The sequence below is a fragment of the Achroia grisella genome, unplaced genomic scaffold, assembly GCF_030625045.1.
Source record: "Achroia grisella isolate CSIRO2021 unplaced genomic scaffold, CSIRO_AGI_Agris_v1 utg640, whole genome shotgun sequence".
Classification (NCBI taxonomy): Eukaryota; Metazoa; Arthropoda; class Insecta; order Lepidoptera; family Pyralidae; genus Achroia; species Achroia grisella.
In genome coordinates this window covers 950,562-963,461 of record NW_026712977.1, presented here as the reverse complement: position 1 = coordinate 963,461, position 12,900 = coordinate 950,562, and the positions used below count along the sequence as shown (strand labels likewise).

General features: G+C 31.6%; 2 protein-coding genes across 2 annotated transcripts in view; one reads left to right on the top strand and one right to left on the bottom strand.

Annotated features, from left to right (window-relative positions):
* LOC131849345 (dipeptidase 1-like) overlaps positions 1-12,900 on the bottom strand; it is a 185,058-nt gene that overhangs the window by 54,356 nt on the left and 117,802 nt on the right. The window lies entirely within an intron of this gene.
* Positions 271-11,133, top strand: LOC131849348 (uncharacterized). The gene is made up of 3 exons (XM_059199409.1): positions 271-478; positions 2,677-2,897; positions 10,065-11,133. Exons 1-3 carry the CDS (start codon positions 353-355, stop codon positions 10,822-10,824), a joined length of 1,107 nt encoding a protein of 368 aa, XP_059055392.1. The 5' UTR covers positions 271-352; the 3' UTR covers positions 10,825-11,133.

Sequence of the window (12,900 nt, the reverse complement as noted above, 5' to 3'; positions counted from 1 at the left end):
ATATTTATAATATGATTTTTTTAATAGATTATATCATGATGATGCTAAAGTCAATTTTACGTGATATTTCATTTTATACTATCAACCGTTTACAAACAGACGGATTTTCGCAATATTAGTATAGATTAGACCGTGTTTTATAACAAGAATACCCTATATCTATAATTTTTTTATATTATATTGATAAAAACTGTACAAGCTCTAATAAGGTTGTCAAAAATAGAAGACCATATCAGAAAAAAAAACATATTAAAAGTTGTCAACGTCGATACTGTTACATGATAGTATCTAGGCAATTTTTATTTAAAATAACATATTTATTGCTACTTAAAATCCAAGCTAATATCTAAACATGTCTTTTGAGAAGCCTGCAGTGGTTATTGATAATGGAAGCTATAGTATTAAAGCGGGTTTTGCTTCTGACAACCATCCAGTTTCAATGTTTCGGACCGTAGTGGGTAGACCGAGCTACCTGAAGGTATAAGTTCATATCAGAATAATAACTTCTTTATAGAAATGGTAAATAAGCTAGCGCCGCTGATAATACTTAGCAACTACTGCTTATAAAGAGTAGCACAAAGTCATGACGTCATCATGCCATTCGTGTTGAATTCATGTTACATTCTGGAGTACTATGGTATGGTGCCTTTTTCGTAATTTTACTAACATATCTCTTTTTCTTACAAAAAAAATGTCGTGTTACGCAAAGAGATGAGCCCAAATTGTCTATAAAATGCTCACCTTTCGAGTGAGTTCAGGGAACCAGATTTTATCTTTATTTTTCATACGTCTCAGTCTATTGACAGATTTAGATTTAGTTGTTATGGTGTTGACCAGCCGTATAATAGTAGTATTATAAATAAATACAATTATTAAGTAATAAAAGTTTTTAGGTAGTTTATATTGTTTTCAAAATTATTTTCCATTTTGCATTAATATTTGATAACTATCTACTGGAAAATGAACTTAATATGCTTTCGCATTTTATGTCAATTGTTGTGATATCATCCGGAAGTGTTCTTGAGGGTGAGTCCGGTGGACGGACGTCCATTGTAATTCGATTAGTTGTTATCTATTGCAATAATTGATAAAAATGGAATTCTGTACAATATTTACTAAAAGAGCAAGCATGATCTTTCGTATTGTAATGAGAATGTTTTCCAAATGAGTAAGTTTCCAATGGTAAATTACAAAAATATAACTATTTTAAACTGCTTAAGTTTATTTGAATAAAGATTGTTTTTATTCTTATATTGTATTTAATTGTAACTATCATAACAAATAAGTCTTAAGAGAACAAAAGAGTAAATTATCAAAATACGTGAAATGTATGTATATATATATATATATATATAGGTATATACATTATACATTAAAAATGCTCTACAGTTTAACAAATAAATCACTCCTAATGATTAATGTAAACCAAACAATTATGAATACTTAATAAGTTTCTGCCATAATTCACAACTATCTAGTTTTTAAGTTTGAATTTACTAATATTAGAAACTAGACGACGAATTTCTGTACTCACCAGATCCTAATTTAGTCTGACACCTACATCACAAATTAGATCATGAAAATCAGCCCCAGTAAGCGTTCTAGTTTAATCTACTTAGTAACACTTTAACATTCACTGATAGACAAGGCACGCGGTAAGTCTAGACATTAAATTTAGCACAAGTCTTGCTTATATAACGAAGTAACGAGTGACAAAGTTTTCTTGTTTGAAAGTGTAATTGTTATAGTGTTAGGAATATAGTTTAAATGCCTATAAAGGCCAGTAACTAATTTATATTATTAGGACTTCATTCGCGAATGAATGAGCACATAAACTGAAATATTCTCTTTTGGAAATTATTAATAAGTCGTAAAATGTTGACGAGACCTTGTACTATAGCCACTTCAACAGATTAGACCCAACAAGAATATTTATGATTTTCACAGTGCGTTAATTTAATAATGCATTATTAAACTTAGCAAACGTTGGTACGAAGTGCGAATTAACAACGTAATTAAACCTCAACCAGCAGGTTTGCAAATCCGCAAGTCTCACACCTCACTTCAACCATCCTGTGTACCGTTGTATAATAATAAATATACTCAATAGTATAAAAAATTGTTTATTGGGTATTGTAGTCAAAGGCATCGTTAATTGTCGACGTCGCCGCGTCGTGGTGAATGCAACACTAGATCCAAATGTTGCCCACATTTCGATCGGTATATTTAGAAGCAACGTGGCAGATTGTGTTTTTAAATTGTTATCGGTATTTTCAGTCATTGTGAGGTCATTTTGAATTTGTTGATTCAGTTAGAAATATAAAAGTTTTTTAATGTAATTCAGGGGTAGTAAATCGCTAAGCTATGAGAGATAAGTATATAAGTGATCTGTATGGAGGTAATGCTAATATGTTTATGAGTAAGTAGAAAATTAAACACTATTTTAGATTCAGTAACTATTTATAGTGATCTCAGAGAAGTCTAGGATACCGACACCAATGATTTCTATTTATGTTCTTTTTGAAAACATAAAACCGTAATCACTATTATTATCGTATATTTTCTGTAAGAGTTGCATCTTGAACAGAAGTGAGAATAAATTTCCCAAAAGTAAACTATAGCTATTTACATTCTAGAATTTAGAAAGCATGTTTACACATCCTTATTAATGTACAGGGCAAATACGGCCGAGAAGCGTACGAAGTTTTTATTGGAGATAATGCAATGGCTAACTTAGAAGACCTAGAATTAAATCATCCTGTGCAGAATGGCAGAATAGTTAACTGGGATAACATTGAAAGGATATGGCACCACGTATTTTATAAAGAGCTCAAAGTGGCACCAGAAGACAGAGCTGTAATCCTGACATGTTCAGTCACGTCACCCATCGCTGAAAAGTAAGGTTTTTATTATAACAGCAAAGACACATTGTAAGAAGAAATTACTGAACATTATTATAAAATAACAAGTTTAAAAGTGAAGGAAAACAAATAAAGGGTAACATGAAAGAAATTGATAGCATGAATAAAGGTGATGCTAATGATGTGATGAGCGAGCTGACTGAAATTCCATTCAGGCAATTTATTAAATCATTACTGTTTACGGTACAGCTGATAGCGTTCTATGCATGGATATTATATAATTATTATTTATTTAAATTAGATTCGCCATTAGCTTGTCTGCCATTTTAAATTCAAGCAAAATTTCATAATAAAAGTAGTTTGTCATGAGGAGAGTCAGACTTATATATTTATCACTATATACTTTTACTAGACTTTATACGATTTTTCTCTAATTTATCTTATTTTATTAACTTCTTCTTTAATGTTCGTAATCATATAATTTCTCTTGCGCGCATGCTCTTTCGTATTTAATTATGTACTTCAAACTTAAGTTGAAAGTGCAGAGCAGTGCAGTTTGTTATACCCACTGTAAAATGGAGCATTTCATTGTAAAATATAGCAAAAAATTAGTTGAACTCAAAATAGTAAAAAAGTAGGTTACTTTCTTATAAAATGACCTACTCCGCAAACTGTGTAATACTACCTTACAAAAATAACAGTTCATACCGTTATACAAAAACTTTCCCGGTACTAGAATAGTAAATGCAAAGGCAAGATACGCGAATACACAAAGAATAGAATAGAATAGAAAATCATTTATTCAAATAAACTTAATTTCAGCACTTTTGAATAGTCATAACAATTTGTTTTTTATCTACCACTCGTTCGGAAAGCTGTCTCATCACAAGAAGAACGACCAAGAAACTTGTCGTGTTGCTCTTTTAAATAATCCTTGTAAGTTTACATTTACAAGTCGAAACGTGTGAATACAAACTACCAACCAGCACAATTTTTTTTGGGTCAAATATAAATATACAATACTATTAAATCAGTCTTAGTGATAAGAGCAGACCAGTCCCTACAAGCAGCACTCGATCACGAGTATGACGGATGAGCCAGCCATCACTGCGCTCGACCATATTTTAGGGAGCCAATGATGCCGCCACGTCTGGACATTTTAGTGAGCATCACTACTCATTCTACTCGACCACGTCACAGCTCAGATTAGACTAAAGATTCCTATATCCGAATACAATTCATGTAGAATATAACGTTGCCGTCCCCTATTAAATTATTACGTAGCCAATAAATCTATGATATCAACACCAGAAACCGATCCCCATCGCTCCGAATCGTTGACACACCTCGAATAATAATGAGGGCCAGGAAAACACCGTCCATATTTTAGGGATAAATTTTGACGGGTCCCTTGATAATTTTTAGTTGCAAATTGCTGCGAAAAGATATTCGCACGGAATTTACCTTTGGAATATACGTGTGGTGAAAACTTGTAGACGCGACAGGCTGTTTATAACATCAGAATTGTTGAACGAGAAATATTTTAGCAAAATAATGAAAATTAAAGTGGTATCGTATATATTACATAAATGTACCGAGTAAATTCCAAATTTACTATCTCGGAATACTTTCAATGATTGTGGGTTCTATTCCTCGCAGTATGTAATCATTTGTACCTATTTATAAGGTGTTTTATATTTACATTATTATGTTTATATTTAAAAAAAAAAAAAAATAAAGTTTTAAGTTAGTCTATAAAGTATCAGTTGTCTAGTATCCATATCGCAAGCTCTGCCTAGCTTAAGACTAGTTGACGATATGTGAATTGTCCTGTTCATCATTATTAGAAATTAAACACTATTTGGTAAATGAACTTTTGTTACTGCGTGATAAAATATCAAACAGTGAGTCATGAGGTGAACATACGCGTATAAAGTTCGAGACAAACAACTTGACTGTACTACAGATAAATAAGCTTATGAAGTGAAGCATGTAATGTATGTAATATTATCTATCATAACCTCGCTTGCCTAGCGATTTTCACTCTACTTCACTTCCGATTGTCTAGGGGTTCTATTCTTCTTGCTGTACAAAAATTTGTAGTCAAGTAAGTAAGTTTGTTTGTATTGGTCTGGGTTTTTTCTATTCAGATTACATATGCATTTGCATTAAAAATGTGAGTATATCTATCAGTTGTCTAATACCCATAATACAAGATCTGTTTAGCTTCGGACGCAGAGCCGCCAGCGCTTTGTTATCGGTGTTTCGGTTGTAGGGTGCGATTAGGCAGTGACATTACAGGATAAGGCATGACATCTTAGTCCTCTGGGATGACTATATTACCGTGCATGAGTGGTATTCCGGGTGTTACGTTTAACTTGATGACCGTAGAACTATTCATATATACTGACAATGATTACCGCTTATGATCAGGTGGTACTTGTTTGATATTCTATGTACTTAAGAAAATTACTAAAATATTAAACTCTAACATACATATACCTAAATATATTACTTCTATATTTATCAAGAACTGATGAAAGTATAGTCAGCTTACATAGAATTGTGGAATTACGCTAAGCATCTTGCGAACAAAACTGTAACAAATTGAATCTTTTCAACAGTTTTCAAATATAAGAACATTTTCTATTGGATAATATCTTTTGTCTGACGTCTTTCCTCGCTCGATAAGCAGCTTTTGTATATTAGTGATACATAGGTATTATTTTGTATGAAATTTCCTTATTTTAACATGATATTGTAAAGTCTGTTATTATAGCATATCGTATGTTTTATATCGACAGAAAGTGATTACTGTTCTCCAAAAAGTGAAGGATTTGCCCGATACTCGCAACGATATTGAACATCGTAAAAGAACAGATTAATAACTTCAATATTATGAAGTAATCCAGCTTTAAAATCTGTAGAGAAACCAGGGCAGTGAACATCAAACAAGGCGGGATATTTTTATTATGCATTCATGGTATGCATTTATGCAAGAGGCTATAGCTCTGCGCAAATAGATCTAAAGTCTTGATCGACTTGGTTATGCGAAGATGAAGCTTGGTGGCTTATGGCGGCTTAAAATATCATTACAAGATGCATATTTCGCATCAAATTTATTAAGTTCAGATGTTTTAAAAACACAACTAGATTTCTTGCTTGTTAAGCTTGTCATTTTCGGAATGAAACTGTTCTTACAGTAATATTTTCAATATTTTGTTTGCATGATAAAATTATTTGAGTATTAAATTCATATAAATAAATAAATAACCCTGAACAATTCACACAGCGCCATCTAGACCCAAGTTAAGCTTGTATTATGGGTACTAGGTAACTGCTACACAAACATAATTTTTTTTTCATAAATACTTACACATTATACATAGAAAATACTCAGATCGATACACACAATCATAGTCATAAATACAAATGCCGTGCGAGGAATCGAACCCGTGACTATGGGAAGAAAAACAGCGTCCTTTAACCGCTAGACCACCAAGGCCGTTATATGGGACACAGGTATAATTCTCATTAGTTGATTACATCGCGTATCGTGATGTCTACATAAATATCATAGTCGAATTTAACCATCTTGCAGCCTATGTATAGCATGTCTGGTTTGCATATAGATTAGAGTACTTGCGGGATCTATTTAAATCTCTGGTTAGTGCAGTTGATGCAGATGATGTCTCGTTAATTACTTTTCTGATAGGTACACGCCACTAGCATCCCGCAATTTACAATACACTGATGGCTTTGAGACTGATCGTGTCTATACTTAACACTTCACTGCACATGACTCCAATCTGTGTTGATAATTTCAGCCCTAAAGCATTTACCGCTTGGTTTGGAAGCTTGAGAGATTAAACCAACTTTGAAGGCATTATACATTAGCCATTAAAGTTTCGAATGTGTTAATTCATATGAAAATTATAATTAAATTAATTAACATTTAACTTTCTATTACATTGATTTGAAAGAAATTGTTTGAAGGAATACTTATGTTTACTACTACTATACTGTCTACTAGTTGCTAACAATGATTTTGCCCACTATTAAATAAAAAAGACAAGCTATCCTCGCAATCCAATGACTGCATCGTACTACTCATTTGCTCTATTATCTGTTTTTTTTTTCTTTGCTTGGGTATGCTGTTTAATATACTTCCTCTAAGCAAAAAATCAAAAAGGTTTTTTTTTACATCCAATCCGATCGGTACGTTTAGAGATAATCGCATTCATACAAACAAACTTTCCAGTTATATATTTGAAAAAGATAAAAAAAAGAAAGTTTTTCGTCGTTAGTTTGGTTGCGAACAAAGAATATGGACGGAAGAAATAAGCGCGAGCATATATCGATACCATTTGGTTCTTAAAAATAAATTCCGGTAAACGAGAGTAATAGAGTAATAGTCACATACTTCAGCATCTGAATCGGCAAGAATGATTTGGCTTATTTAGCAGGCCAAAAAAAAACAGTAGAATTATTTGAAAAGAATTTGGTAATATGTAACCGCTCTAAACAGTTATATAATCTATTAGTGGATAAATAAAAGGGATTTCATAAACTACAGTATCTCGCTTAAATATATAATTTAAAAAAAACTTTGATCTATTGTATTGTACAATTGTAATAATTTCACTGTATAATGTGAAAAAAAAATATTCTATCTATCTAGTATTAGTACAATAACAGTATAATTTTTAAACTCATGTACCTAGTGGACGTTTATTATTTTTATAGATCTTTAATTTTGTTAACAGCTACATAACACATCTTTGCATTATATTAATAAAGTCTAGATGAAAGTGAATCTGGTATGTATATACCAGTTTCTAATCATAAAACTGTAGAAATCTACTCCGTTGAATTATTGGTTGGTCTTGAATATAAGACGGCAAAAGCAATCACGGAAGGCAGCTTCGAAAATGGAGCAAAATGTATTACGAGCTCAGTAATCACGTTATTGCTCAAAGGCGAGCGTTTAGTTATGAATATCTTTAAATTCAATCCAAGACTTTTGCTATTACTTATTTGGACACCTTTCATTTTGGATATTTGGAATATCTTAAAACATGAACCGAGACTTGCTTGCTTGTTGGATGCTCTTTATTCTGGACTTATGAATATCTTTCAATTCGACTCAAGGAACTTGCTGTGACATATTTTGACGCTTTTTTCTATCGCTGATGGTAAATTTAACTTTTTAAACAGACTCATTGATTGATTTTACTAATTATAGATATTTCGCTAGAAGAGATTAATTTTAGATTTCAATCTGGCTATTTTATTTTTACTCTTTGTGTGATCATTCTATATATAAAATATATAAAAAATAGATCATATTAGTACTTAAATGGCGCGTTGAATTTTATATTAAAATGATTATGAAACTTTATTATAAAAATCATTCCTCTCCAATTTAGGTAATAGAGTTCTAATATCTAAAACTAATTATCAATATTGTAAAGATAGGTGTGGCATTTATACAATTTAGTGTATAATTTGAAACCTATTAAAACTGTATTGTATCATTTAACTTTCAACGATGAAACATAAAGGGTTAATTGTATCCGTACAATATTCTATTTTTACTTCCAATTTGCTGGCAATAATTAAATTTCATTCGTCGTCTAAATTAAATTTCACATTTTGAATTTCCAGGTGACATTTGCTCATTGTAAAATCCTTTAATAAACCTAATTAATTGGAGAGAGCACGGCAGGCAGGCACTTAGTCACGTTGAATTGAAATGTGCACGTCGAGTGTTGCATTCACCACAGTGGCTATTGTCTCATTACTATACTGACCCGGTGGCTTGTTAGTTGTTATACGGTGTGATTTTGAGGCTCTCTTCACTTGAACCTTCGTATTGTTTTGTTCCTTTAGTCACTTCTATCACGACACACAAACAATGTAACTAAGCCGACATTTGACTAATCAGCCTCGATTTTGTGTTAAATACTTTTATTAGATTTCGAATATAAACATATTTTTAGTGAGAATATAAGAAATAGAATAGAGCGATGTAGGTTTTGATTTATTTTTTATGAATTTTATATATGGTATGATTGAAGGTAATATTATAACGAAAATGACTATAAACAAAAATAAAAAGTATTGTGGAAAGGAAATATTTTATTTTTGTCTGCAATGGTTAAAATTTAAAAATTCTCTTTTAGTTTTTAAATCCTTTGGTAAGCTAATGGTATCAGGGAGTAATACGTAGTGTATTTCGTTTAAAAAAATGACCTGTACGAAGCTGTTAGCAGGTGGGAAGTCATTAACAAAATGAATCCTGGTATGGAGGTATCACACGAAAGAGCGACTATGTAAGTTATTTTAGAAATGCAATATGATTGTGGATGTACGTAAAACATACGATGAAAAAGAAAAATGCTTAGACTGTGTGAAAGACGATTAATTATTTTCTTAAAAGAGTAAGCTCACATGTGACGTATGATAGAGAAGAAGATAGAAAGAAGACACACTGCGCCGATTAATAAATCTCGAAATAATAAGATGAAGAAAAAGAATTGATTTTATTAAATAAATATATATATAATAATCGCATTAATTAAAATATTTCCTTTTGTCTTGTGTAACTGGATACATTCAGATATTGGGAAATGTCAGACAACATTCCCATTTTCTTGCCAGTATTATTCGTATTCTCAAACAAAGTTATTGTATTTAATTTCCTTTTCTTTGAATTTAGGATTTCATTGTTAATATTGTATTATCGAATCCAATTCTTAGGAGATTGAATTTGTGTTTGTCGTTAATAAAGAGTAGTTATATTCCACATAAATGTAAAGTGCAGTTTATTTTTACGAATGTCGAACTTCGTACCTACTGTTTGGGCAAATAAAGTAATTTAAATTTTATTGTATCGATATAATATATTTGATTAAAAAAGCTTACTATAACATTATAAATGTACATCCTCATTTTAGCACCCCATTTCATTATGACGATCTCTTTGATCTTAAGATTTCTGAATTAAAATTAAGTAAGGTACTTAATTTTATATATATATAATTTTGTGTATATATATAATACAAATATATTTGTATATATATATAATACAAATTTTCATATGTAGTTAGGACATCTAATCTCAATGTAACAAATTGACTCGAAAGATTGGATGGGAAATTATCTATATATGCTTTAAAATAAGTATTCCATTGTTTTTAGAATCAAATCTTGTGAAGTATTTTTCGAAACTCTAAATGCACCAGCACTTTGTGTACAATCTGAAGCGGTGCTGTCATTGTATGGAGTTGGACAGACAACTGGTCTATGTGTAGATATAGGACATGATACCACAACCGTCAGTCCTGTATATGAAGGAGGGCTAGTTCAGTATGCTCGGATGCAAACTAATTACGCTGGTGCACAAGTATCTAATATTCTGAAAGAAATTTTACAAGATAGAAAGTATAATTTTGATATAAAATGTGAAACTATTATTGATGATATAAAAAGAATGCTATATGTTACACCAGATTGCGCCATGTCGAGATGGAATTACCAGAGAATATATACTTTGCCAAGTGGTGAAAATATAGATGTCAGCCAAGAAACATTTATGTGCGGTGAAATGTTTTTTCAACCGAATTTGTTTCAAGTTGACAAAACTAAATACTTATCACTCCAAGAAGCTATAGTGACGTCATGTTTAAAATGTGATGCTGAGTTAAGATCAGATTTGTATGATGTGATTGTACCCTGTGGTGGGTTGGCAGTGGTTCCTGGATTGTCAAATAGATTAGCAGACGAATTGGAAAGTTTGGTAAAAAGACCAGTCAATGTGATTTGTTCTTCTGAAAGCTACGTTACAACTTGGTTAGGTGGAGCCACATTTGCTGGACTCTCTGATTCAAAGAAGATGTGGATTAATAAGCAACAATATGACGATTACGGTGCAAAAATTGTAATAAACAAATTCGTGTAAAATCTTACACAATATATAGTGTTGTTTAAAATATAATATTTTTAAACGCAATAATTTTATTAAAATATCTAAATTTATTCATTGAAATGATTAAGGTAATATTATTTACTTCATTCCCAAACTATACTATAAATAAATGTTGCGCTCGTGAATTTATTTAAAGTAATTGGTTATATTAGGCCGACGGAAGGTATGTTAATAGTTCAAGAGTCAACAGTATTATGATTACCATCAAATGGATCTTAACCTCCTTGCATTTTGTATCATAAAATTGCCCATTATTGTCAATTAAAAGATATACTTAGTAAACAGTGGCTTGTCTATAATACATATATTTTTATATCGGAGAGATTTTGTTTTGTTTTTATATACGAGCACCCGTAACCTGTACTATTGGTCCTTTTCACGCAGTAGTTAAACAAATTCTTTTAACAAAAAATTGTTCGATCATTTACTATATACTATAGTTCTATTTCACTGCTAAAGTATTGACATTATCTGTTTTATTTGTAAGTTTATTAATGCAGTTATTATTCAGAGACTTGTATCTCTTAATTGGCTGCATATCTACCATTACGATTCCATGACATTTTATTAAAGTTTTCATTTATGAGAGCGTAAAGGACCGACGCACTGTTAGAAATTTATAAACAGTCCCATTTTTTAACTCCTCTGAACATAAACAACGGGGTTACAAAGTGTTAATGTGAAAGTACGTGAGTAATAAATGATTCCAGTGATACTCAGGTTTTAGCCCTAAACTTTTACTTGTTCACGATAAAATATTCCTAGACGTGAGCTCCGGTCCATTACAGTAAAACTATGTTTAAATAAATATACATACCTTATAAATGTTGTTGAAAACTTTAGCTTAAATGAACGCTAAAAGTGCCAGCGAAACAGCAACGAGGGTAGTGTCTCTGGTCAATATTTATAGCTACAAAAAACGTACGCCTAACAATGAATCGTAACCCCAAAACATGACATGTATACACCAATTGTGAGCCTAAAAACAAACGTCACAAATTCCAAATTGGCTAAACTGAGTGTTTTGGCCAGATTTCGTAATTGAATAGGGGATATTGGGCTTATAAATTTGTAAATGGATTGATATTTTGTCGGTGTCTCACCACATTTCCAGCGCTTGCCTTTCCCCAGCTAGATAGGTTTTCCTTTTGGGTGAATGTAAATAAGATTGAAAATACGCCACCGCTGGTCGGTCGGGCCCCATATGTGCTTTAGAGGGTTAAGATTTTTTCGCTATTTGTGATTTACGAAAAGATTTGTTGTAAATGTTTTGTGGGGTTAACGTTGACTAACGATCAGTTTGCTAGGGTTGTACATAACAGTTAATAATGAATACAAAATAACCAATTGTTTTTTACTAATAAAGTGTAATAGTATCACTTGAATGTATGTTACATTTAGTCAGCGAGCCATTGCCTAATTTTATCAATAATTTCCTTTCAGCTGAAAATGTTTAAATGGTTAAGATAGTTATATTATGAAACCTAGTGAACGTCAGTTACGATTCCGACGCTGGGTTGAAGAATATGACCCTCAGACACATAAAAATAGAGTTTATGCACTATAACTTTAAAGTTTACTGATTTTCCTATTTAGGAAATTTATTTTAACAGGTTGTATCACTCACGAGCATTGTACAAAGTAAGCCTTCAGAATGTGTAAAAAATATTGCAAAGCATGTAAATATTTAAAAAAATATAAATGGTATGCAACAACTATTTGTTGCTCATTCTTCTAACCGCGACTTGCTTTTCTATGTAATTCTTAACGGCATCAGTAGTCTAACGGTTTAGAGGGCACACCGCTTTACTTCCGATGGTCGCAGGTTCGATTCCTCGCACGGCATAATTATTTGTATTCCTGAGTATGATTGTTTGTATCGATCTGGGTGTATTCTATGTATAATGTGTATGTATTTACGAAACATAAAAGTATTTGTATGATTTATAAGCTAACTATACCTTGTGTTATGGGTACTAAATTATAACTATAACAAGCTTTAGCTAGCATAACTTCGGTTTAGATGGAGCTGTGTGAATCGTTGTGCGA

Bases quoted from the DNA above. Each gene is read 5' to 3' on its own strand.
- LOC131849348 (XM_059199409.1), top strand. From the start codon at position 353: ATGTCTTTTGAGAAGCCTGCAGTGGTTATTGATAATGGAAGCTATAGT. The intron at 479-2,676 runs GTATAAGTTCAT...ATTAATGTACAG, and splicing joins GTAGACCGAGCTACCTGAAG to GGCAAATACGGCCGAGAAGC. The intron at 2,898-10,064 runs GTAAGGTTTTTA...CATTGTTTTTAG, and splicing joins ACGTCACCCATCGCTGAAAA to AATCAAATCTTGTGAAGTAT.